The following is a 27,729-nucleotide window of genomic DNA, read 5'->3' as shown; positions in this document are numbered from 1 at the left end:
ACAGCAAGATCCCACACACACACAGACACACAGACACACACACACACACACAGACACACACTCACTCACGCATAGACACACAGACACACACACACACACACACACACAGTTACACACAAACACTCACACATAGACACACACATAGACACACACACACACACACGGAGCAATGTGACAGTGACAAGTCCAGAAGGAACCTTTAGATTAGAAGCATCGAATACTACTACAAAGTTGGAGGCCAGCTAATTCCTGGAGAGTTTTCCAATTATTCCTCTTCTCCCACCCCTTTCTGCGTAGGCTTGTAATTTTTTTCCCTACATGTATTCACCCAATTCCCTTTGGAAGGTCATTTTGAAACTGACTCCTTCACCCTCACAGACACCACACTCAAGATCATAACAACTCACTGTTTAATCAAATGTCCTCATCTCCCTTTCAGTCCATTGCTAATCACCTCCAATCCATGTTCTGTGCTTATAGTCATAGAGTCATTGAGATGTACAGCATGGAAACAGACCCTTCGGCCCAACTCATTTTTCTTCACTGGATATCCTGGATTTGGCCTGGTTCATCCAGCTCCACACCTTGTTGTCTCCCACTTGCCAGCATTTGGCCCATATCCCTCTAGCCCTTCCTATTCATAAACCCATCCAGATGCTTGTTAAATGCTGTAATTGTACCAGCCTCCACCACTTCCTCTGGCAGCTCATTCCACACACAGACCACTCTCTGCCCGAAAAAGTTGCCCTTTAGGTCCCTTCTAAATCTTTCCCTTCTGACCTTAAACCTATGCCCCTCTAGTTTTGGACTCCCCCGCCCTGGGGGTAAACATATTTTCTATCCATGCTCTTCATGATTATATAAACCTCCATAAGGGCGTCCCTGAGTATCTGGTGCTCCAGGGAAAATAGCCCCAGCCTATTCAGCCTCCCCGAATAGCTCAAACCCTCCAACCCTGGCAATGTCCTTGTAAATCTTTTATAAATTCTTTCAACTTTTGCAGCATCCTTCCCCTAGCAGGGAGACCAGAACTGTGCACCGTATTCCAAAATCGGCCTCACCAATGTCCTGTACAGTGATTGTAAGAACTGGAGTCAGAAATAACGCAGTGAGGAGCTACTGTGTTCCTCCAGCTTCACACTGTGTTATCTTTACTGTTGTCCTGTACAGCTACAACATGACCCTCCCAACTCCTACACTCAATGCACTGACTAATAAAGGCAAGCGTTACAAATGTCTCCTTCACTATCCTATCCACCTGTGATTCCACTTTCAAGGAACGATGACCCTGCATTCCAAGGTCTCTTTGCTCAGCAACACTCCCCAGGACCTTACCTTTAAGTTTAAAAGTTCTGCCCAGATTTGCCTTTCCAAAATGCAGCACCTCACATTTACCTAAATTAAACCCCATCTGCCACTCCTCGGCCCATTGGCCCATCTGACCAAGGTCCTGTTTTGCTCGGAGGTAACCTTCTTCGCTGTCCACTACACCGCTGATTTTGGTGTCATCTGCAAACTTTATCTCCATACCTTACCTCTGTTCACACCCAAGTCATTTATATAAAGGACTAAAAGCAGTACAGCCAACACTGACCCTTGGGGCACACCACTGGTCACTGCTGATGGATCTCTGTACCCTACAGGGTCGGGGATGCTCCACTGTTGAGTACATTGAAGGTGGGGGTAGACAGGTCTTTGATCTCTCAGGGAAGCAAGACATATGGAGAGCAGTCAGAGAAGGTGAAGGGGAAGCCCGAGATCAACAACGGTTGTGCTGAATGACAGAATAGGCTTGGGCCAAAATGGTCTGTGCCTACTCCTTGTCCTTATGTCTTGTCACTGGGAAGACTTTCTATTACTCGATTAATTACCCTCATGGTTTTGAGCACCTTGATCAAATCTCCCCCTTTTACATTGGGAAGCCAAGCCTGTGTCTTACAGTTGTTGTAGTCCCATAACTGGTCTACACTTGATGCAAATGCTTTTATAAGGAGAGGCAATTAATGGATAATGAAACTAAGCTGGGAAAAGACAGTTGTGATAATCAGCCATAATCTAATTGAGGGGCAGAATCGGTGTGAGGGGCTGAATGTCCTCCTCCTCTCACTATGTGGTGATCAACAAATATTTATTTATCAATATCAGCTTGATTAATACTCCAGGCCTTAAGCTGGTTCAGAAACGTCCAATGCATTCCTGTGGGGTGTTAAGACATTATATGGCTTTATTATGTTGATAATAACATTGTAACCACAGGAGAAAATACAGCTGTAATAACAGGGCATTTTAACCCCTGGGGCATTCAAAAGTCTCTTGTCAACAAGGAGAATGGGCCAAATTTCAGATTTCCAATGAGGCATTGTCAGTGAGATAAGTCATCTGTTAGCAGAACAAAAGGATCGGGTCACTACTAGAGAGCGCGACAAATTCAAACTGTACCTTGCAAGTACCAATGTGCAACTGTGACTAGATTTGGAACAGGAGGCCATTCAGTCTCTTTAGCTTGTTCTATCACTCAGTCAGCTCCTGGTTGACCTATACCTCAATCCCATTCTGCCACGTTTGCTCCCTATTCCTCTACCAACGAAGATCAATCAATTAAAAGCAAAAATTCTTCACAACAAGAGCAGGCAAATTGGACCTAAAATGTTAACTGTTTCTCACTTCACAGATGCTGCTGAGATTGATCAATTGATCTTAGTCTTCAAAATTTTGGAGACTCGCTCCTTCTTCAGCTATTAGTGCTGAGACTTTCAGAAGGAGCGAGGCTCTGAAAGCTTGTGTTTTCAAATAAACCTGTTGGACTATGGCCTGGTGTCATGTGATTTCTGACCTTGTCCACCCCAGTCCAACACCAGCACCTCTACATCTTAAAAATGTCAACTGATACAACCTCCTACCCCCAACCCAACCACACCACCCAAAGTCCTTTGGGGAGGTGAATTCCAGATTTCCATGAGTCTGTGTGAAAGGGTGCTGCCTGGTTTTCCCTTCCTAAACATTCAGGCTCTCAAACTAGACCCATCTGTTTCCTCTCACAGTCAAAAGATGTGCAGGTTAGGTGGACTGGCCGTGCTAAGTTGCCCGTAGTGTTCAGGGATGTGTAGATTAGAGACATGGGTCTGGGTGGGATGCTCCAAGGGTCGGTGTGGATTTGTTGGGCCGAAAGCCCTGTTTCCACACTGTAGGGATTCTATGATTGATTGATCTTGCCTTGTTCTTGATGGTCTCCAGCAGACTAAACTGTTTCTGTCGACCTAACCTAACACAAACCTTTTTAGAAAGGGTGGACGCTGGGAAGTTGTTTCTGTTAGGCAGGGAGACTAGGACCCGTGGGCACAGCCTTAGAATCAGAGGGGGTAAATTTAAAACGGAAATGAGACGACATTTCTTCAGCCAGAGAGTGGTGGGCCACGGAGTGCAGTGGAGGCCGGGACATTAAAAGCTTTCAAGGCAGAGATCAACAAATTCTTGATCTCACAAGGAATCAAGGGCTACGGGGAGAGTGCAGGGAAGTGGAGTTGAAATGCCCATCAGCCATGATTAAATGGCGGAGTGGACTCGATAGGCCGAATGGCCATACTTCCACTCCTATGTCGTATGGTCATATGGGCATTTGAAAGGCTGTAATCAATACACCTCGCCATTGACCAAGCTGGGAAATGTAAGGCTAGACTGTGCTAATGTGACGTACTCAGCCACCACGATCGATCAGAAGGGCACTGGAGTTAAGAAGACAGAAGGGGGAGTCACCTTTATTCATCGATGCATTGAAAACAAGAGCAGAATTGTTATGTTGACGCTGTATGTAATATTAGTTAGGCCGCAGCTGGAGTTCTGTGTGCAGTCCTGGCTGCCATACTATTGGAAGGATGTGAAGTGGTGGGGGCTGGTATAATTACAACATTTATAAGGCATCTGGATGGGGATATGAATAGGAAGGGTTTAGAGGGCCAAATGCTGGCAAATGGGACAAGATTAATCTAGGATATCTGGTCAGCATGGACAAGTTGGACCGAAGGGTCTGTATCCATGTTGTGTATGTTGATGACTCTAATGACTAAGTGATTGCACTGGGGAGGGTTCGGAAGAGATTTACCAGGATGTTGCCTGGGCTGGAGTGATTCAGCTGTAAAGACAGACGAGATGGGCTGGGGCTTTTTTCTGTAAAGCAAAGAAGGCTGAGGGTATACTTGACCAAAGTGCATAAAATTATGAAGGGCATAGATAGGATAGATAGGAATATTTCCCCTTCATCAAGGGATCAACAACCAGAGGATATAGATTTAAGACGAAGGACGGGAGGTTTAGAGGGGAATAAAGGAAGGCTTTTCTCACCTACAGGGTTGTGGGTATTTGGAATTTACTGTCTAAAAGGGTCGTAGAGATAGGGCACTTAAGCAAATATTTAGATCAATATTTAAAATGCTACAGGCATACAAGGTTAAGAGCCAATAGCTGGAAAATGGGACTAAGGTAGGCAAGTCCTTCATGATGACGTGGGTATGATGGGCTGAAGGGCCTTTTTCTTTGCTTTTTGAATTGAATTTAAATTCCACCAGCTGCCTTGGTGTAATTTGAACCCATGGCCCCAGAGAGTCAGACTGGGCTTCTGGATCTCGGAGATACTCCAGTGCCACAATGACCTCATGCACAATCTGAAGGAACAGCACCTCATATTCCACCTCAGGAGCCTACAGCTCCATGGCCTAAACACGAAATTCACCAGTTTTAAAATGTCCCACCCCTGGCCTCATTCCATGTCCAACCCACCCTCTCATCCCTGCCTCCTTGACCTGACTCAACCTGTCCATGTCCTCTGATGCTGCTTGGCCTGCTCTGTTTCTCCAGCTCCTCACTTCCTTATCTCAGGCTTCGGTATCAGCAGTTCCTACAATCTCTGTCCATCTTCTCCCCCAGCTATCTGCCCTATCCCTCCCACAGGCCAGTCCCTACCACTTCCAAACCGCACTGACTCACCACCATCCCACCTACCTTACCCCAGCCCCACAACCCCACACTCTATTTATTTCCGAGCTCCGTCCCAACAGCTCCAGTCCTGAGGAAGGGTCCTGACCTGAAACATCGACTTTCCTGCTCCTCTGATGCTGCCTGGCCTGCTGTGTTCATCCAGCTCTGCACCATATTGACTCTGGGCTTCTGGGTTGACTACTGGTCCACTATATCCCCTTTTATTGTGGGACAACAGAACATCCTAATTTTGTCCCACTTCCCTATGTAACTACACTTTATTGATCTGTGTGGAACACTTCTTCAAAAATGGTGAACATTTCCATTGACTGTTTGGAAACTCTTCTCATGAAGGACTTCCTTTGGGTGGTTTTCAGACTGATAGACCCAGCCAGTGGGTCTCTCCAGTAACTTCCACACGTTTGGGCTTCCACCAAATATAAACAGGAATGTTCACTCTTGCAACTATGCCAGTGAAACATTGGTTGCATGATGCAAAATGAATTGACTTGCTGGATCAGCAGATGACCAACTCAATCACTGCAAGACCTCACCGACTGTCTGGTACAGAGCTGGGTTTGGTATGAGTGCAGGGGATGCAAGGTCCCCCATAAGAAGAAGCCCACGACCTCTCTGGAATTCGTAAACTCCAGATGGATCTGTTCATGGAGCTGCCACGTCATTGGCCTGTTGCCAATCTCCTCACTCCCACTGCTGGCCAGACACATTTCAGGAATCCCATCATGTGACCATCCTGTCTCCAACCACTTCACGCGCTACACCCCTGTCATTGGCTTTTTGGAGACAAATAGAGCTGGTGTGCCCTGTTGCAGGGAGGATGTTTCCCCCCTTGGTTGGGGAATCTAGAACGAGGGGTCACCGTCTCAAACTATGGAGAAAGGACCGAGAGTAGGGAACATTTCTTCACTCAGAGGGTGGCCAAACTGTGAAATTTGCTACCGCAGATGGCTATGGATCACTGACTAAACCAAAAAAAATTTGATATATTTCTATATATTAAAGGAATCAACGGGTACAGAAAGAATGGGGGCAGTTTGTGTTGAGATGGACGATCAGCCAAGCTCATAGTGAATGGCAGAACAGGCTTAAGGGGCTGAGTGGCCCTACCCTTGCTCCCAGTTTGTACGTTTCTACACCCAACACCTTCCAAGCCCTCGACCGTGTCTCACACATTTCCCGCAACTCATCCCTCACACCCCATCCCCGCAATAACAACCACTAAGAGAATCCCCCTCGTCCTCACGTACCACCCACCAGCCTCCGGATACAACACATCATCCTCCAACACTTCCGCCATCTACAATCCGACCCCACCACCCAAGACATTTTTCCATCCCCACCCCTGTCTGCTTTCGGGAGAGACCACTCTCTCCGGGACTCCCTTGTCCACTCCACACTCCCCTCCAACCCCACCACACCCGGCACTTTCCCCTGCAACCGCAGGAAGTGCTACACTTGCCCCCACACCTCCTCCCTCACCCCTATCCCAGGCCCCAAGATGACTTTCCAATCAGCAGATGTTCACCTGCACATCTGCCAATGTGGTATACTGCATCCACTGTACCCGGTGCGGCTTTCTCTACATTGGGGGAAACCAAGCGGAGGCTTGGGGACCGCTTTGCAGAACACCTCCGCTCGGTTCGCAACAAACAACTGCACCTCCCAGTCACGAACCATTTCCACTCCTCCTCCCATTCCTTAGACGACATGTCTATCCTGGGCCTTCTGCGATGCCACAATGATGCCACCCGAAGGTTTCAGGAACAGCAACTCCTATTCCGCCTGGGAACCCTGCAGCCCAATGGTATCAATGTGGATTTCACCAGCTTCAAAGTCTCCCCTTCCCCCACCGCATCCCAAAACCAGCCCAGCTCGTCCCTGCCTCCCTATCCTGTTCTTCCTCTCACCTATCCCCTCTTCCCACCTCAGGCCCCACCTCCATTTCCTACCTACTAACCTCATCCCACCCCCTTGACCTGCCTGCCCTCCCTGGACTGACCTATCCCCTCGCTACGTCCCCAACTACACTTACCTTTACTGGCTCCATCCCCGCCTATTTGACCTGTCCATCTCCTCTCCACCTATCTTCTCCTTTATCCATCTTCTATCCACCTCCACCTCTCTCCCTATTTATTTCAGAACCCTCTTCCCTTCCTCCATTTCTGAAGAAGGGTCTAGGCCCGAAACGTCAGCCTTCCTGCTCTTCTGATGCTGCTTGGCCTGCTGTGTTCATCCAGCTCCACACCTTGTTATCTCAGATTCTCCAGCATTGGCAGTTCCTACTATCTCTGATATCAGAAATGAGCTGCATCTCCCTTCGGCACTCAGATGATTTTGGTTTGCTAGTCAAATGGACTTCCCTCCTGTCTCTAAACTTCCACAGGTAACAAATTGAAGATAATTCACAGAGCATGGAAGGGAAGATTTTTAAAAAACAATGCTGCTCATAATGTTTCAACAGGATTACTGGTAATACTGTCAGAGGAAATTAATCTTTAATTTCTGGGCAGTGCAGGATGTTGCTGGATAGATAACCCTGCAGTCCCTGAGAGTTGCATTTGAGATTCGAACTGAGAAAGGACTGTTCTGTTCTGTCTGCAATAAATGACATCAAGTCCCAGTCTGAGTGGAGATAATCAGTAATTTCCCCATAAGACCATAAGATATAGGAGCAGAATTTGGCCATTTGGCTTGAGTCTGCTCTGCCATTCGATCATAGCTGATACGTTTCTCAACCCAATTTCCCTGCCTACCCCCTGTAACCCTTGATCCCCTTACTGATCAAGAGCCAATCTTCCTCTATCTTAAATATGCCTCGCCTCCACAGCCTCCTGCAGCAAAGAGTTCCACAGATTAGTCACCGTCTGGCTGAAGAAATTCCTATTCATCTCGGTCACACTTAGAAACCAGACTGATGAATGGGTCTTGAAGCACCAGAGGAAACCTGCGCAGACACGGGGAGAATGTGCAAACTCCACACAGACGAGGCTGGAATCGAACCCAGGTCCCTGGTGCTGAGAGGCAGCAGTGTACAAACACCTTGCTACCCTTTTGTTTGACAGCGAAATAAATTCTGTGATATAATCACTAGACAATTAATCCAGAGACCCAAGTAATGTTCTGGGGACCCAGGTTCGAATCGAACCACGGCAGATGGTGAGATTGAGTTCAATAAAAAGTAAGAGATTAAGGGTTTAATGACCATGAATCCATGGCCAATTGTCAGGAAAAACCCATCTGGTTCACTAATGCCCTTTAGGGAAGGAAACTGCCATCCTTACATGTGACTCCAGACCCACAGCAATGTGGTTGACTCTTAACTACCCTTTGGGCAATTAGGGATGGGGCAATAAATGCAGCCTGGCCAGTGACACCCTCTTAGTTCCAGATATTTATTGAATTCAAATTCCACCATCTGCCTTGGCAGGATTCGAATCTGGGTCTCTGGATTAACATTCCAGTGATAACACTGCCAGGCCATCACCTCCCCGACAGACTTTATTTGGTGTGAAATAGATGACTATCATACATCTTCACTCACTGCGTTACAGGATGGGGCTGATTGGCACACCGCTTGACCTTACCATATGTGGATTGTCGAGGGAGACTTGAACAGCGGATGTGAGTCCTTCCTTCAGCATGCAGGTAAATTCGTAAAATTCGTGATCGCGATCGATCTCAAACAAACCCAACAGTTTCCATTTCTGTCTGACTCGCCACAGGAACTTCCTCTTTGCCGCTGATCTTTGGCTCATGCTGGTATCTTGGCTTTCCATCTGAAAGAAACAGTGAATCAAACCGCTTCAGGGCCTGAAAACCCTCTTAATCATTCATCCAACTGAGGCCCAGAGAGGTGACAATATATTATTGCTGGCTTGTTAACTTTTGTTAGGAGTAACCGGAAGGCAAAGTACTGGGCTAATGGTAAGATTCTTAGTAGTGTAGATGAGCAGAGAGATCTCGGTGTCCATGTACACAGATCCTTGAAAGTTGCAACCCAGGTTGACAGGGCTGTTAAGAAGGCATACAGTGTTTTAGCTTTTATTAACAGAGGGATCGAGTTCCGGAACCAAGAGGTTATGGTGAAGCTGTACAAAACTCTGGTGCGGCCGCACTTGGAGTATTGCGTACAGTTCTGGTCACCGCATTATAAGAAGGATGTGGAAGCTTTGGAAAGGGTGCAGAGGAGATTTACTAGGATGTTGCCTCATATGGAGGGAAGGTCTTATGAGGAAAGGCTGAGGGACTTGAGGCTGTTTTCGTTAGAGAGAAGAAGGTTGAGAGGTGACTTAATTGAAACATGTAAGATAATCAGAGGGTTAGATAGGGTGGATAGGGAGAGCCTTTTTCCTAGGATGGTGATGGCGAGCACGAGGGGGCATAGCTTTAAATTGAGGGATGAAAGATATAGGACAGATGTCAGAGGTAGTTCCTTTACTCAGAGAGTAGTAAGGGAATGGAACACTTTGCCTGCAACGGTATTAGATTCACCAACTTTAGGTACATTTAAGTCGTCATTGGATAAGCATATGGACGTACATGGAATAGTGTAGGTTAGATGGGCTTGAGATCGGTATGACAGGTCGGCACAACATCGAGGGCCGAAGGGCCTGTACTGTGCTGTAATGTTCTATGTTCTATGTTCTATGTTGCACAGAGAACAGCAAGAGACCACAATATTATCCTGGGCTTACAGTCTTGACGAGCGATGTCATCTTTACGCGTACAGTAATAATTCAGAGTTGCCAATTTCCAGGGAAATTCCTGGACGTTTAATCATAATGTAACCTACACTGTCCCCACAACCTGGCCTTCCTAGTCATGTCCCGCCTGCCCTTGGACAATGGGAAGTGAACAGACTTTCAATCCTTCAACTGGACGACACTCGATCATGAATCGAGCAATATGCAATTAACAAGGATACGTTTTTGAAGAAAAGTGTTTATAAAACACCTGGATGAACACAGCAGGCCAAGCAGCATCTCAGGAGCACAAAAGCTGATGTTTCGGGGCTAGACCCTTCATCAGAGAGGTGATGAAGGGTCTAGGCCCAAAACGTCAGCTTTTGTGCTCCTGAGATGCTGCTGCGTTCATCCAGCTCCACACTTTATTATCTCGGATTCTCCAGCATCTGCAGTTCCCATTATCCCTTTATAAAACACCTGCCTGTTTTGAGGCCCAGTAATTTTTCTCCTGCTTAGTGCATCATCCAGAAAGTGAAACATGCCGGAGCTGGCAGATGCATTTAGGCATCTGATGTTGAGGTTAATTCAGGTCAGCGGGCAGACTGAAAGAGAATCTTTATGTTTTGGCTTTCACAAGGGAAGGATTGCAGAGATCAAAATGCATTAGTCACAGTACTGAGCGCAGCACAGTGCGGTAAATTCAGCTGAAAGCCAGGAACTGATTCCCGGAATGGCAGGACTGACACATGGAGACGGGCTGGATCAGTTACGATTATATTCACTGGAGTTTGGAAGAATGAAGGGGGAATCCCATAGAAACCTATGGGCGGCACCAGGGACCCGGGTTCGATTCCAGCCTTGGGCGACTATCTGTGCGGAGTTTGCACATTCTCCCCGTGTCTGCATGGGATTCCTCCGGGTGCTCCAGTTTCCTCCCACAGTCCAAAGATGTGCAGGTTAGGTGGATTGGCCGTGCTAAATTGCCTGTAGTGCTCAGGGGTGTGTGGGTTACAGGGGGATGGGTTCGGGTGGGATGCTCCAAAGGGTGGTGTGGACTTGTTGGGCCGAAGGGCCTGTTTCCACACTGTAGGGAAGCTAATCTATACAACTCTAACAGGGCCACACAGGGTAAATGCAGATGTTCCCAGTGACCAGGGAGTCCAGAATCCAGGGTCACAGTTTGAGGATATGAGTTAGGTTATTTAGGACTGAAATGAAGAGAGATTTTGTCACCCAGAGAGCATGGAATTTTCCATCACAGAAAGTGGTTGAAGCCAAAACATTGGATGTTTTCAAGAAGGAGTTCAACACAGTTCTTGGGGTTAAAGGGATTAGAGGGTACAGGGAGAAAGCAGGAGCAGGGGCCTGAGTCGGATGATCAGCCATGTTCATATTGAATTGCAGAATGGACAGGAAGGACCTCCAGGCCCTATTTTCTGTAAATCGGGGAGGGAAGACTGATCATAAATCAGAAATGAAGGTGTCAGATGACACTCACACAACGGGGGCACACCAGCGCATAGTGATGGAAGGCTCAAGTATTTTGATTTGGCCACAGTTAACCAACAACAGCTTGCATTTATATGGCACCTCTAACACAGCCAACATATCCTCAGATGCTTCACAGGTGCACTGGGATCAAATGCTGTCACTGAGCCCTAAAGTGGGCAATATTTGGAATTTGCTCAGAGGTTTACAGGATGGTGTTGAGGGAGATGGAGATGTGGACAAGTCTGAGGAAGAAATTCCAACGTTTAGGATGATCACAACAAAAAGAAAAGCAGCTGGCGAAGGAGCAGAGACAGCAGAGGATGCCCGAGAGAGCGGAAACCGAAGGTTCTCGGAAGGTTTAGGAAGTCACAGAGACAGGGATGGGTGAGAATGGAGGAATTTGAACATAGGGAGGAGAAGTTTTAAATCAGTGTGCTCAGAAAGGAAGCCAATATGCCAATACGATGGCTGAATAGGACTTGGGGTAAGTAAGGTTTCAGCCAGGAGAGTTACTATACATTGGAGGTGGTTGTGTGAGCCAATATTAATATGCTTCAAAATTCCCCACGCATTTCTACTCAGCTGTTCACCATCGATAAGGCACAAGTCAGGATTGTGAAAAGACCATGAGGTGTCAGAGCAGAAATAAGCCATTCAGCTTGAGATTGCTCTGCTACTCAATGAGATCATGGCTGATCTGAGAATCTTCAACTCCACTTTCCTGCCTTTCCTCCATAACTCTCAATTCCTTTGCTGATTAAAATTCTGTCTGTCTCAGCCTTTAGTATTCTGAATGACCCAGTCTCTATGGTCCGCTGCAGTAAAGAATTCATAGATTCACTCACATCAGAGAGAAGAAATCTTCATTTCTGCCTTCACTGGAGCAGCCCTTAGTCTGAGACGATGCCTTCTGGTCCTAGACCCTCCCACAAGGGGAAGCAACGTTTCTGCATCAACCCTATCAAGTCCTCTAAGAATCTTATAGGCTTCCACAAGACCATAAGACATAGGAATGGAAGTGAGGCCATTCGGCCCATCGAGTCCACTCCGCCACTTAATCATGGCTGATGGGCATTTCAACTCCGATTGTTTCGATGGAATACTCCCTGTTTGTCTGGATGAATGCAGTTCCAGCAACATTAAAAAGCTTGACATCATCCAGGATAAAACTGCCCAATTATTGGCAGTTTATCTGCCATCTAAACATTCCCTCTCCTCAACATGGCTGATCAGTAGCATCTACCAATCTGAAACCTCCATCAGCTAAAAGGAGCAAGGCAGCAGGTGTTTACAATCTCACACTGTCATGGTGTAGAATCCCGACAGTGTGGGGGCAGGCCATTCAGCCCGTCAAATCCATAACAACGCTCTGAAGGCATCCCACCCAGGCCCACAGCCATATCCTATCCCTACATTTTTTCGGTGGTGAATCCACCTAGCCTGCACGCCACACCATGGCCAATCCACCCTAACCAGTGGGAGGAAACTGAAGCAATGCGGGGAGGCCCCACACAGACACCAGGAGAACGTGCAAAATTCACACAGGCAGTCGCCCGAGGGTGGGATCGAACCCAGGTCTCTGGTGCTGTGAGGCAGCGATGTTAACCACTGAGCCACCGTGTCAAATCAATCATTCTCATTTATTCATTTCACAGGATGTAGGGTTTTGCTGCCTGGGTCAGTGTTCATGAACTGAGAAGGTGGTGGTGAGTCGGGGTAATAAGATAGGGCCTCCCAACTTAATTTCTTTGAGACAACTGAGTGGCTTGCGAAGTCATTTCTGAGCCATCCCCATTGCTGTGGGTCTGGAGTTGCTTGTAGGTCAGACCAGGACTTCACCTGATGAAGGAGCAGTGCTGTGAAAGCTTGTGATTTCAAGTGAACCTGTTGGATGTTGAAGTGAACCTGATGTCATGTGACTTCTGTCTTTAGACTGGGTGCAGACAGCAAATGTCCTTTCTAACTGCCAATGGTGGGGTTAGAATCAGCTTCCCACAGCATTAGCCTGGGCCTCTGCATGACCCACATCATGACATTACCCACAATACAGTTTGCCTCAAAGGTGTCAATGGGGATAGAAGAATTAAACTGGAAGCGGGCAGGTTTGGAGTGTAAACCAGCAACGTCCAGCTGTGACCCAAGTGGTCTGCTGCTGTGCTAGAAGATCCCATATAATTCCACACAAAATCAGCAAACTCTTATCTCTACACACTGCAAGAATGCTTGTCAAATTTCCAGTGAGTGACCTCAGGGGAGCTGCAAAGTTAAAGATGGCCACTTCACAATGTTTCCAAAATTACACTGTTTCCATAAGACCATAAGACATAGGAGTGGAAGTAAAGCCGTTCAGCCCATCAAGTCCACTCCGCCATTTAAATCATGGCTGATGGGCATTTCAACACCACTCCCCTGCACTCTCCCCGTAGCCCTTGATTCCTTTTGAGATCAAGAATTTGTTGATCTCTGCCTTGAAGGCAACCAACGTCCCGGCCTCCACCGCACTCCGTGGCAATGAATTCCACAAGCCCACCACTCTCTGGCTGAAGAAATGTCATCTCATTTCGGTTTTAAATTTACCCCCTCTAATTCTAAGGCTGTGCCTGCGGGTCCTAGTCTCCCCGCCTAATGGAAACAACTTCCTAGTGTCCACCCCTTCTAAACCATACATTATCTTGTAAGTTTCTATTAGATCTCCCCTCAACCTTCTAAACTCTAATGAGTACAATCCCAGGATCCTTAGCTGTTCATCATACGTTAAACCTACCATTCCAGGGACCATCCGTGTGAATCTCTGCTGGACACGCTCCAGGGCTAGTATGTCCTTCCTGAGGTGTGGGGCCCAAAATTGGACACAGTATTCTAAATGGAGCCTAACTAGAGCTTTACAAAGCCTCAGAAGCACATCGCTACTTTTATATTCCTACCCTCGAGATAAATGACAACATTACATTTGCTTTCTTAATTACAGACTCTACCTGCAAGCTAACCTTTAGAGAATCCTGGACCAACACTCCCAGATCCCTTTGTACTTCAGCTTTGCGAATTTTCTCACCGTTTAGAAAATAGTCCATGCCTGTATTCTTTTTTCCAAAGTGCAAAACCTCACATTTACTCACATTGAATTTCATCAGCCATTTCCTGGACCACTCTCCTAAACTGTCTAAATCTTTCTGCAGTTTCCCCACCTCCTCAGTACTACTCACCAGTCCCTGAGTGTCCCTTGCAGTCTCCTGCTGGGATTAGGCACAGTAGGAACTGCAGATGCTGGAGAATCGCAGATAATAAGGTGTAGAGCTGGATGAACACAGCAGGACAAGCAGCATCTTAGGAGCAGGAAAGCTGACGTTTCAGGTCTACACCCTTCATCGGAAACCAAAACGTCAGCTTTTGTGCTCCCAAGATGCTGCTTGGCCTGCTGTGTTCATCCAGCTCCACACCTTGTTATCCTGCTGGGATTACACTGGGAGGATAGTTAATTTCCCCACAGGATTGTTGGGCTGTGGTGCTTAATGTAGATTGAGCTGAAGAAGATGGATGAAACGCATGGCCTGGCTACTGAGATGGAGAAAGGACACCTTTTGCCAAGCACAGACTGTAATCTTCGCTCTGCACCATGAGCTGGCTGCATTTGCAGTTTCAACCAAATCTTGAGAGCTGTGATTCTGAGAGTACAATTGCTGGCATTTAATGAAAGATGGCAAACAGTATGCTGCTGTGATTCTGAAAGCAGGCTGCCTGTGACAGTCTCGCTATAGCGACTGTATTATCTATTCCCAGGCAGAAAGGAAATAAAGTCAGGCTTTAAGGACATCCGCTCCTTTGGACCAAAATTGGACCATTGGCCTCCAAAGTGACATTCTCAATTTCAACTGTTTTATGAAGGAGGGTTCAAGATACAAGTGAGACATCATGAACTACACAAATATGCACTGAGACACGCCCTGGCTTCAGTGCAATGGCTGGAAGCACCAGGTCCAATTCCTAGCACCACATTTTAAGAAGGAGCTAAATTTTTAGAGAAGGTTCAGAAGAAATTTACTAGAATGGGCCGCAAGGACGAGGGAGTACATGGAGAGGAAGAAGAAGCCAGGCTGCTGGCTGAAAGCTGAGGGGAGATTTGGCAGGGCCGTTCAAAATCACAAAGGCTTTAGAAAGGATAATGCTCTGGCCAGTGACCAAAGGGTCAATATTCCTGAGCGTACGGATTTACAGCGAGTGGTAAAAACACCAGATCTGGCATGAGGAGAAACATTTTAGGAAGAAACAAGTGATTGGAATGCACTCTCTGACAGGGTAATGGGTACAGTTTTAGTCGAAGCCTATGGGGTAATGGGTACAGTTTCAGTTGAAGCCTATAGGGTGATAGACACAGTTTTGGTTGAAGCCTATACAGTGATAGATATGGTTTCAGTCGAAGCCTATAGGGTGATGGATACAGTTTTGGTTGAAGCCTATACAGTGTTAGATACAGTTTCAGTCGAAGCCTATAGGGTGATGGATACAGTTTCAGTTGAAGCCTATAGGGTGATGGATACAGTTTTAGTCGAAGCCTATACAGTGTTAGATACAGTTTCAGTCGAAGCCTATAGGGTGATGGATAGAGTTTCAGTCGAAGCCTATAGGGTGATGGATACAGTTTTAGTCGAAGCCTATAGAGCGTTAGATACAGTTTCAGTCGAAGCCTATAGGGTGATGATACAGCTTTAGTTAAACCTTCAAAACGGACTGGATAAACACTTGTTAGAGAAAACAAAATGCAGGAAATACAGAGGATGGAATGCTCCTGAGCATATCAGGTTCGTTGGGCTGAACGGCCTCCTTTTGCACTGCCTTAGTTCGTGATTCTGTAAGAAGGGCAGAGGGTTGTAGGGCTAGTGGTGGTCACTGAGACGGGGCGGGGGGGACGTCCAAAAAGGAATTCAAACACAAAGATGGGAATTTTAAACTTGAGCTACTTGGGTTTTCAAATTCTGGCCCTTTGCCAATTCCTTGGTTCCTCCCTTAGTGATGATGGTTTCAACCATCTGGCTCCTAAGTTCCAGAATGTACTCCTAAACTCTTCCCTGTCCCTGTTTAAGATGCTCATCAAAACCCCCACTGGTGATGGATACAGCTTTAGTTAAACCTTCAAAACGGACTGGATAAACACTTGTTAGAGAAAACAAAATGCAGGAAATACAGAGGATGGAATGCTCCTGAGCATATCAGGTTCGTTGGGCTGAACGGCCTCCTTTTGCACTGCCTTAGTTCGTGATTCTGTAAGAAGGGCAGAGGGTTGTAGGGCTAGTGGTGGTCACTGAGACGGGGCGGGGGGGACGTCCAAAAAGGAATTCAAACACAAAGATGGGAATTTTAAACTTGAGCTACTTGGGTTTTCAAATTCTGGCCCTTTGCCAATTCCTTGGTTCCTCCCTTAGTGATGATGGTTTCAACCATCTGGCTCCTAAGTTCCAGAATGTACTCCTAAACTCTTCCCTGTCCCTGTTTAAGATGCTCATCAAAACCCCCACTGGTGATGGATACAGCTTTAGTTAAACCTTCAAAACGGACTGGATAAACACTTGTTAGAGAAAACAAAATGCAGGAAATACAGAGGATGGAATGCTCCTGAGCATATCAGGTTCGTTGGGCTGAACGGCCTCCTTTTGCACTGCCTTAGTTCGTGATTCTGTAAGAAGGGCAGAGGGTTGTAGGGCTAGTGGTGGTCACTGAGACGGGGCGGGGGGGACGTCCAAAAAGGAATTCAAACACAAAGATGGGAATTTTAAACTTGAGCCACTTGGGTTTTCAAATTCTGGCCCTTTGCCAATTCCTTGGTTCCTCCCTTAGTGATGATGGTTTCAACCATCTGGCTCCTAAGTTCCAGAATGTACTCCTAAACTCTTCCCTGTCCCTGTTTAAGATGCTCATCAAAACCCCCACTCAATTGTGCAAACTTTGCTTCACCTGCCCAGGTATGTCTTACATAACAATGTATGTCCGGTGTTTGATAACTCGCCTCTAAAGGGCCTTAAGATATTTCACATGTTAAAAGGCTCTATGTAAATGTACGTTGTCGTTGTGGGCATTAGGACAAATTCAATTAGAACAAGCCGGCGACGGAGAACGCTGTGGTAATGTTGTTGGGCTCGTAACCCAGAGATACAGGCAAATGCTTTGAGGACGTGAGTTCCAGGCCCAACATGAGTGGCTGGTTGATTTTAAATTTGATTAATAAATGCTGGTCTCAGTAATGGTGCAAATAAACTGTCATTGATTGCTGAAAAAAACTAGTGTTCATTCGAACGTCAGCTACATTCAAATCTCTTAAAATTTTGGGTCTTCAATCACAAGAAACTCCAATTCTTCTAACCAGGCCTGTCCTGGGCTGGCATGTTTATGGAAAGAGATTGGACAGGGGTTGTTTCCACTGAGTGGAGACAACGCTGAAATGTATAAAATGATGAGATGCATAACCAGGATAGATTCGATTAGATTCGATTCCCTATGGTGTGGAAAACAGGCCCTTCGGCCTAACAAGTCCACACCGCCCCTTGAAGCATCCCACCCAGACCATAGGAATAAACTTGTCCCTTTGGTGGAGAGATCAATGACCCGAGGGACGTAAATTTAAAGTAAGGGGCAGGGGCTTCAGTGAGGGTGTAAGGAAGAACTTTTTCCATACAGAGGATGGTGGGGAATCTGAAACTCACTGCCTGTAAGAATGAGAGAGGCAGAAACCCTCATCACACCTAGAAAATATTTAGATATGCATACTCAAGCCCGAGTGCTGGGAAATGGGATCAGAATAGTTAGATGGTCATTTTTAACCAGTACAGATGTGATAGGCTGAAGGGACCTTTCTCTATCACGTAGATCTCTCTGACTCTACGACTGTACGACTTCTGTCAAATCTCCTCTAAACTTTTCTTCTGAGCACAACAAAGCCATTGATCAAAAACAGGAGAAAGTCAACGCACTCTTGGCCTCTCCCTGTCTCCCTATTTATTTCAGAATCCCCTTCCCCTCCCCCATTTCTGAAGAAGGGTCCCAACCCGAACCGTCAGCTTTTGTGCTCCTGAGATGCTGACTGGCCTGCTGTGTCCATCCAGCTCTACTCCTTCTTATCTTACACCCTCGGTCATTTCAGTTTTACAAGCCTCTGACAGTCTGCCAGAGATACCACTCAAATGCTTACACCTAGCCACCGGATTATCAGTCTCCAGATGACTCAGTCTATGTCAACATACCAATAACAATCTGCATTTATATAGCAACATAAAAGCAAAGTACTGTGAACGCCGGATATCTGTAATAAAAACAGGAAATGTTGGATAAGCGTAACAGATCTGGTAGTATCTGTGAAAAGAGAGTAAATATTTCCAATCCAATATGCCTCTTTTGGGCTAGCAGCCAACAGAGCTTGGTGAGCATGTGGATGTGCACTCTATGTGAGAGAGTGCAGATTTTCAGATGAGCTCAGGTTTCAGGAGGGTGGAAGATGGGAGGATGGCCAGGAGATAAAGTCAAGATCAGCTCTGATGAGCTCCTGAAATGAGGAATCTTATCCCGTACTGTGGAAGTGAATCAGAGGGTCAGGAAAACAGTAGAGAATGAAAGCTTGTGGAATCAATTTCACCTTTTGATTAGATGATGACTCAGCTGTATCTGAGTTCCATTTTACAGCCTTGGATCAGTAATAGCAAAGAATCTTAGTATCTTGGCTTCACAAATATTAAACACTTTTTAAAGAGAGATAACAATTACCAAGAAAGTAAAGTTTGAGAACACAAAGTAAAGCGAACAAGCGAAGTAACAATCTGTTCCATAAGGGAGGCTGACTGTATCAGAGCCTGGATAAGGAATTCTACAATGTTACAGAAAAAAAGGCAGAGATTCTGCTGTTTACAAAAACGCATGCAATTGCATTTAGATAATTACAGAGCACTGACAGCACTGGAACATGTCCATTTGGTCTTTTTCTGATATATTCACACGATGGGGATGTTGCAAGAAGGACTGGCCAAGCTCCTGTCCTCCACCCCCCACAAACCTGAACTCATCCAAAAATCTGCCACTCACTCGCACCGAGTGCAGGTCACCCACTGTCCCAGTGCTCACTGACGTACACGGGCTGCCCAGGACTCTCCAAAACACTTAAGTATTAGAAACATTAATTGTTCATTGCTAATTGCCCTCGGTGAGCCACTTGCTCAGCAAGCGATTTCTTTAATAGACAGAATAGAATCCCTACAGTGTGGAAACAGGCCCTTCGGCCCAACAAACCCATCCCGACCCTCAGAGCATCCCACCCACCTAATCTACACATCCCTACGGGCAATTTAGCCCGGCCAATCCACCCTGACCTGCACAGCTTGGGACTGTGGGAGGAAACCCACGCAGACACAGGGAGAATGTGCAAACTCCACACAGACAGTCGCCCGAGGGTGGAATCAAACCCGGGTCCCTGGCGCTGCGAGGCAGCAGTGCGAAAAACTGAGTGGTTATTGGGAAATTTCAGAGGGCAGTTATCAGTCAACAGTAAATGTTGCATGGCCAGAGTTGCATGTAGGCCAGATTAGGAATGCAGACTTCCTTCTCTCAAAAACATGACATGACCAGATGGCTTTTTACAGTGACCTGGTGTCTTTTTGGTTACCATTACCAATATTAGCATTTTATAATTTCTAAATAAATTTAGAATAAGTAGTTAAATTTAAATTATCCCAGCTACCATAAGACCGTAAGACATAGGAGTGGAAGTAAGGCCATTCGGCTCAGCAAGTCCACTCTGCCATTTAAATCATGGCTGATGGGCATTTCAACACCACTTCCCTGCACTCTCCCCGTGACCCTTCATTCCTTCTGTGGGATTTGATATTGTGCCTCGGTCATCGGCCCGAGGACTCTGAATTACTCACTCAGTGGCGAGGCTAGTATTCTACTGTTGCCAGTGTCATAGAGTCACTCAGCACGGAAACAGGCCCTTCGGCCCAACCAGACCGTGCCGACCATAATCCCCAAACTGAACTAGTCACGCCTGCCTGCTCCTGGCCCATATCCCTCCAAACCTTTCTGAATCATGTACTTATCCAAATATCTTTTAGAAGTTGTAACTGTACTCACATCCAACACTTCTTCTGAACCACTCTGTGTGGAAAAGTTGTCCCTCACGTTCTTTTTTAAATCTTTCTCCTTTCACCTTAAAAATATGTCCCCAAGTCTTAAAATTCCCCCACCCTAGGGAAAAGAGACCTACCATTCACCCTTATCTATACCCTTCATGATCTTAAAAACTTCCTATGCTTCAGTGAGAGAAGTCCCGGCCCATCCAGCCCCTCCCTATAACTCAAATCTTCCATTCTGGGCAACATCCTCGTCAATCTTTTCTGAACCGTCTTCAGCTTAAAGATATCCTTCCTATAACAGGAGGAGACCAGAGCTGGACACAGTGCTCCAAAAGGGGCCTCGCCAATGTCCTGTCCTATCCTCAGAAGGTCTGAGCAATGAAGACAAGTGTGCTAAATGCCTTCTGAACCATCCTGTCTATATGTAACGCAAACTTCAAAGAATTATGTACCTGAATCCCGATGTTCTACAACACCACCCTGCCCTCATTTGTACCAAAATGTAATGCCTCACATTTATCCAAATTAAACTCCATCTGCGACCTCTCAGCCCATTGACCCAATCAAGGTCTCTCTGGAATCTTAGAGCACCTTCTTCACTCTCCATTATATCACCAGTTTTGGTGTCATTCGCAAACTTACTCTTCTATCTTCTCATCTCAATTATTTTATATCAATGACAAACGAAAGTGGCAGGGCCTAGTCCGCAAAACAGCCTTCCACCAGCACCCTCGCTTTAATTACATCATTTTCTCCAGGCTGTACAACTTCCTATTCTTTAACATGGCTAAAATGAGACACATAATTGAAACCTTTTGGTTTGCGTTCATCAGAGCTGGAGTACAAGAAGCTAAACTTCATAAAGGGAATGACAATTTATACAACGAAAGAGAAGGATGTCAACTGACTGGATCCTCGATTTTCTCCTCGAGGTACGTGCTTGTACGTGGTGCTCAAAAAGCCTCAAACCTTTTTAAAAATGAAACAAAATTGACAAAAATGGCAAACCCTTGCAAAATAATCATGCTTGATTTTTTTCAAAAGGCTACTTTAATCTGTGCCTGCTGACAAGGTCTGAGAGTCAATTAGCTCCTCTATCCCAACCACAATGAAAGCCGGACAAAACACAGGAAAAAGAGATCATCGCCTGACTCAGGAAAATGTGATGGGAAAGGATTGGACCATTTGACATCCATGAGTTTTCCAATTAAAAAACATTTTGCTTGAATAACATTTGAAGTAAACACCTCGACTAAATGGAGATTTCTTTTGTTTGCATCCCTCAAAATCATGTTCTAAAAGGTCTTGCTTGTACTTGGGATATGAGTGTCATTGACAATGGTTGTCTTTCCAGCACTAAGATGGATTTTGAACATAGAACATAGAATAATACAGCGCAGAACAGGCCCTTCGGCCCTCCATGTTGCGCTGGCCTGTGAACTAATCTAAGCCCCTCCCCCTACACTATCCCATCATTATCCATATGCTTATCCACGACTGTTTAAATGCCCCTAATGTGGCTGAGTTAACTACATTGGCAGGCAGGGTGTTCCACGCCCTTACCACTCTCTGAGTAAAGAACCTGCCTCTGACATCTGTCTTAAATCTATCACCCCTCAATTTGTAGCTATGCCCCCTTGTACAAGCTGAAGTCATCATCCTCGGAAAAAGACTCTCACTGTCCACCCTATCTAATCCTCTGATCATCTTGTATGTCTCTATTAAATCCCCTCTTAGCCTCCTTCTCTCCAATGAGAACAGACCCAAGTCCCTCAGCCTTTCTTCATAGGGGCTGCGCTCCAGACCAGGCAACATCCTGGTAAATCTCCTCTGCACCTTTTCCAATGCTTCCACATCCTTCCTGTAATGGGGCGACCAGAACTGCACGCAATATTCCAAGTGAGGCCGCACTAGCGTTTTATACAGTTGCAGCATGACATCACAGCTCCGGAACTCAATCCCTTTACCAATAAAACCTAACACACCGTAAGCCTTCTTAACAGCACTTTCAGGGATCTATGTACGCAGACAGGTCTTTTACACAGGCCCCGTGCAAGCTGCCCAACGCCTTCAAGAATTCTGAGCTGCAAACCAATGAGAGTGTTTTTTTAAAAATTCATTTGTGGGATGTGGGTGTCTCTGGCTGGGCCAGCATTTATTGCCCATCCCTAGTTACCCTGGAGAAAATGATGTTGAGCTGCCTCTCTGGACTGGCACAGTTTTATGGAGGAGCCTACAGAAGTCAAATAGTGGGAGACTGACTCCTCCATGATTTCTGCTCTCCTCCAGCCCTACAATACTCAAGATCTCTGCGTTCTTCCTTCTTATACATCCTAAATCCCCTTCCAGGCACCTCTGGGGTCCGTGTCTCAGCTGCTGGGCTCCAAGATGCGGCAATCCACCGCATTAACATAGCTGTTTCTCTGCCTCGCTCACTCCTCCTCAAAGACATTCCCTAGAAAGCCAGCTACTTGACCAAGCTGCCAGCCGCATGGGTAAAACATTAGAGATGAGAATTACTTTTCATATGGAGGTTCCCCTGTCTTTAGAGCATTCTTCTTTAAAAGGGGGTGGAAGTAGATTCTTCGAATATGTTTTAATGGAGAGGTTAAGAAGTTTCTGAATAATCAAGGGGAGAATAGTCACTGAAGGGAGGTAGGGATGTGGAATATTCAAATCAGGAACAACTTTAATAAAAAATAGAGCCGGCTTGAGGGGCTTAGTGTCCTTCTCCTCCTAATTCATATGTTCATCTTGCTTAGGTGGTTAGAAATAAAGCAGTACAGCACAATAAGAGGCCCTTCAGCCCACCACGTCTGTGCCGACCATGATGCCATTCTAAACTAATCCCATCTGCCTGCACATGGTCCAAATCTTTCTATTCCCTGCCTGTTCCTGTGATTGTCTGAATACTTCTGAATACCAACTGAATACAAATGTTTCATGGTATCTGCTTCTACCATCTCAAAGAAAAAAGGAACAAAGAAAATTACAGCACAGGAACGGGCCCTTCGGCCCTCCAAGCCTGCGCCGATCCAGAGCCTCGATCTAAACCTGTCGCCTATTTTCCAAGGATCTGTATCTCTCTGCTCCCTGCCTATTCAAGTGTCTGTCTAGATATATCCCAAATGACGCTATTGTACCCACCTCTACCAACTCCGCTGGTAACGTGTGGCAGGCACCCACCACTTTTTGCGTAAAGAACTTTCCATGCTTATCTCCCTTAAACATTTCCCCTCTCACCTTGAAATCGTGACCCCGAGTAATTGAGTTCCCCACTCTGGGAAAAAGCTTCTTGCTGTCCACCCTGTCTATACCCCTCATGATTTTGTAGACCCCAATCAGGTACCGCCCTCAATCTCCGTCTTTCTAATGAAAATAATCCTAATCTACTCAACCTTTCCTCATAGCTAGCGCCCTCCATACCAGGCAACATCCTGGTGAACCTCCTCTGCACCCTCTCCAAAACATCCACATCCTTTTGGTAATGTGACGACCAGAACTGCACACAGTACTCCAAATATGGACGAACCAAAGTCCTATACAACTGCAACATGACCTGCCAACTCTTGTACTCAATACCCCATCCAATGAAGGAAAGCATGCCATATGCCTTCTTGACCACCCTATTGACCTGCGTTGCCACCGTCAGGGCACAATGGACCTGAACACCCAGATCTCTCTGTACATCAATTTTACACAGGGCCTTTCAATTTACTGTATAGTTCGCCCTTGAATTAGCTCTTCCAAAATGCAGCACCTCACATTTGCCTGGAATGAACTCCATCTGCCGTTTCTCTGCCCAACTCTCCAATCTATCTATATCCTGCTGCATTCTCCAACAGTCCCCTTCACTATCTGCTACTCCACCAATCTCAGTGTCATCTGCAAACTTGCTGATCAGACAATCTATACCTTCCTCCAGGCCATTTATGTACATCACCAACAACCGCAGTCCCGACATTGACCCTGGTGTTCCACAGGGATCCCAGTTCTCCATTTTGAGAAACTCCCTTCCACTACAGCTCTCTGTCTCCTGTTGCCCAGCCAGTTCTCTATCCATCTAGCTAGTACACCCTGGACCCCATGCGACTTCACTTTCTCCATCAGCCTACCATGGGGAACCTTATCAAACACCTTACTGAAGTCCATGTATATGACATCTACAGCCCTTCCCTCATCTATCAACTTTGTCACTTCCTCAAAGAATTCTATCAAGTTGGTAAGACAGACCATCCGTGTACAAAACCATGTTGCCTATCACTAATAAGCCCATTTTCTTCCAAATAAAAATAGATCCTATCTCTCAGAATCTTCTCCAGCAGCTTCCCTACCACTGACGTCAGGCTCACCGGTCTATAATTTCCTGGATTATCCTTGCTACCCTTCTTACACAAGGGGACAACATTAGCAATTCTCCAGTCCTCCAGGACCTCACCTGTGCTCAAGGGTGCTGCAAAGATATCTGTTAAGGCCCCAGCTATTTCCTCTCTTGCTTCCCTCAGAAACCTGGGATAGATCCCATCCGGACCTGGGGACTTGTCCACCCTAATGCCTTTTGGAATACCCAACACTTTCCCCCTCCCTCTGCTGACTTGACCTAGAGAGTAATCTTCCCCCGGCAGCAAGCTCCAGGCAGCTACCACCCTCCGTGTAAAAAAACTCACCTCCTACATCTCCTTTAAAGTTTCTCCCCTCGCTTTAAATCTATGCTCCTCCTGGGACAAGGACTCTGACAATGCATCGTATTCGTGCCTTTCAATTTTGTACACTTCTCTCAGATCAACCCCTCAGCCTCTGACACTCTAGCGAAAACAAACCAATTTTGTCTAACCGCTTCTTATAGCCAACACCCACCATTCCAGGCAGCGTTCTCGTAAACAAAGATAGAAATTGTTGGAAAAACTCAGCAGGTCTCGCAGCATCCGTGGAGAGAGATCAGAGTTACCGTTTCAAGTCCAGTGACTCTTCTTCAGTTCTGAGTTTTTCTAGCAATTGCTGTTTGTGCTTCTAATTTCCAGAGTCTGCAGTCCTTTCAGTTTTTAAAAAATATCCTGGCAAACCTTTCTTGCAGCCTCTCCAAAGCGGCCACATCCTTCCTACAGTGTGACAGCCAGAACTGTACACAATAGCCCAGTTGTGGTCTCACTAAAGTTTTACATAACTGCTACACAACTTGCTATCTTTTATACTCAGTGCACCGACCAATGAAGGCAAACATTCCTTCTTTGCCCTCTTATCCACTTGTATTGCCACGTTCAGGAAACTATGCATTTTCATCCCAAAATCTCTCTGCATATCAATGTTCCTATAACAGTCCTGCCATCTACTGTATACTGTCCATTCTGTGTCAAATTTTGTTTGATAATGCTGCTGTGAAGTGTCTCAGGTCATCATGCGAGAGGATGCTAAATCAATTCAAAATGCAGTAGCAAACCTGAGATGATTAAATTGTGTGTAGAGCTGGATGAACACAGCAGGCCAAGCAGCATCATGAGATGTTCATCCAGCTCTACACCTTGTTATCTCAGATTCTCCACCTTCGGCAGTCCCGACTATCTTATGATTAAATTGATGCAAGTGTGCAAGAGGTAGGAAATGTCACTAAAACGTTATAAGCACAAAATGGCTTTACTGGCTCAGCGATCAATCAAGGAAGATGGAGATACTATAAACCAATCCTTTTGCTAACTGCTCTCTGTCAGGCACTAACCGAGCTTGCCCAGTCTGGATGTCCCAGGGAATATTCTTGAGGATATTCCAATCTTGAAATCATGCTGATTCAAACACTTGCTGGAGACTGCTACTGAATGCAATCTCTGCGGAACCTGATGGAATTTTCCATTCTCTTCCGTCCACTTGTTCATTATTGCCTCATGTAGGCCTTGTGACACAATATAGACAGGCTCGCAACCAACCAACACAAACAGAAGCAGAGAAAACATAACAGAACATTCTGGCTGAATAGTGAATTACCGCTATTTCTCCTGCATTTGTTCAAGCTTCTAGATTGAACACGTCTGTGTTTATTGGCATGTATGCATGCACATTGTGAATATCTTTGAGCACAGCAACGACTAAATTAGTATCATTACCACGATTGTACTATTTTAAATACAGTGCCTTGAACAGAATCAAACCCTCTCACTCCAGATAAAGTGTTAGAAAGCAAAACAGACCCAGGCATAGAGTCACACAGCATGGAAACAGACCCTTCGGCCCAACCAGTCCATGCAGAATGTAATCCCAAACTAAACCAGTCCCGCCTGCCTGCTCCTGGCCCATATCCCTCCAAAACTTTCCTTTTTGTCTACTGATCTATGTGTCTTTTCAACATTGTAACTGCGTTGGCATCTGCCACTTCCACACGGACCATCCACTGTATAAAAAAATGTTTTCCCTTATGCCTTTTTAAAATCTCGCTCCTCACCTTAAAAATGTGCCCCCTGGTCTTGAAATCCCCCATCCTAGGGAAAAAGCACCTACCATTAACTCTATCCATCCCTCTCTTGAGCTTACAACTCTATTGTGTCACCTTTCAACCTCCTACACTCCAGTGGAAAAAACTCCCAGGCTATCCAGGCTTTCTGGGATGTAGTGGAATGTGAGAGTGTAAATGGGATCAGGGATAATGGGACCTGCAGATGCCGGAGAATCTGAGATAACAAAGTGTGGAGCTGGATGAACACAGCAGGCCAAGCAGCATCTCAGGAGCACAAAAGCTGACGTCTCTCTGATGAAGGGTCTAGGCCCAAAACGTCAGCTTTTGTGCTCCTGAGATGCTGCTTGGCCTGCTGTGTTCATCCAGCCTCACATTTTATTATCTTAGAGTGTAAATGGGGACATGTTTTTATCAGAATTGAAAAAACAGCTCCATTCTGTTCATGTGTTTCCTTGTTCAGATCCATGTTTCATAGCACCATCATAACTATACCTTTCTATTGTATGCCAGCATGTCCAAACATATACAATAGTTTCACTCTGTAGGATACAGACTGTTAACAACTTCTCAAACTATTGAATCCAAACTGTGATATTCTATTAATTCACTCGACAAAATGAACTTTGTAATTCAAATGCAGTGAATATGCATTTTAATCTTTGGAAAGAATAGCTTTGGCATAAAACATCGTATTCAACAAACTGCCCATCTGCTTTGTCACACTTAATTAATTCTATCATTATATCCACCCCACCTCATTGCCAACCACTTTCCATTCTGTCCATTCCTCCCATCTAGCTCATACTAACACCCCAAATCAATTCCATCCTAACATCCTTTGCAAAGAATCTTCCCTCCCAGGGTATCATTGTTATTGGGCTCTGTTGCCTTTACCGTCCTCTGTTTTCATTCTGCTCCCCCACACCACCCCCGTACCAAAGCTGTATCTCCGCCTCGGCCCCTATCTACATCTCAGACACCTCTCACCAAATAAACACACAAGATTCCCCTC

General features: G+C 45.9%; 1 protein-coding gene and 1 long non-coding RNA gene across 3 annotated transcripts in view; one reads left to right on the top strand and one right to left on the bottom strand.

Annotated features, from left to right (window-relative positions):
- Positions 1-27,729, bottom strand: part of pip5kl1 (phosphatidylinositol-4-phosphate 5-kinase-like 1) — a 65,035-nt gene that overhangs the window by 19,757 nt on the left and 17,549 nt on the right. For both annotated transcript variants that reach the window (XM_059638249.1, XM_059638248.1), the window contains exon 2: positions 8,577-8,768. In XM_059638249.1, coding sequence (XP_059494232.1) covers positions 8,577-8,768 — 192 coding nt within the window. The remainder of the gene's footprint in view (positions 1-8,576; positions 8,769-27,729) is intronic.
- Positions 8,603-21,406, top strand: LOC132206038 (uncharacterized). The gene is made up of 3 exons (XR_009442766.1): positions 8,603-8,637; positions 21,109-21,207; positions 21,320-21,406. It is a non-coding gene; the product is annotated as an uncharacterized LOC132206038 (long non-coding RNA).

Source organism: Stegostoma tigrinum, chromosome 29 (genome assembly GCF_030684315.1).
Source record: "Stegostoma tigrinum isolate sSteTig4 chromosome 29, sSteTig4.hap1, whole genome shotgun sequence".
In the NCBI taxonomy this organism is placed as follows: domain Eukaryota; kingdom Metazoa; phylum Chordata; class Chondrichthyes; order Orectolobiformes; family Stegostomatidae; genus Stegostoma; species Stegostoma tigrinum.
The sequence above is the reverse complement of the archived record's forward strand: the minus strand, read 5'-3'. Positions and strand labels throughout refer to the sequence as shown.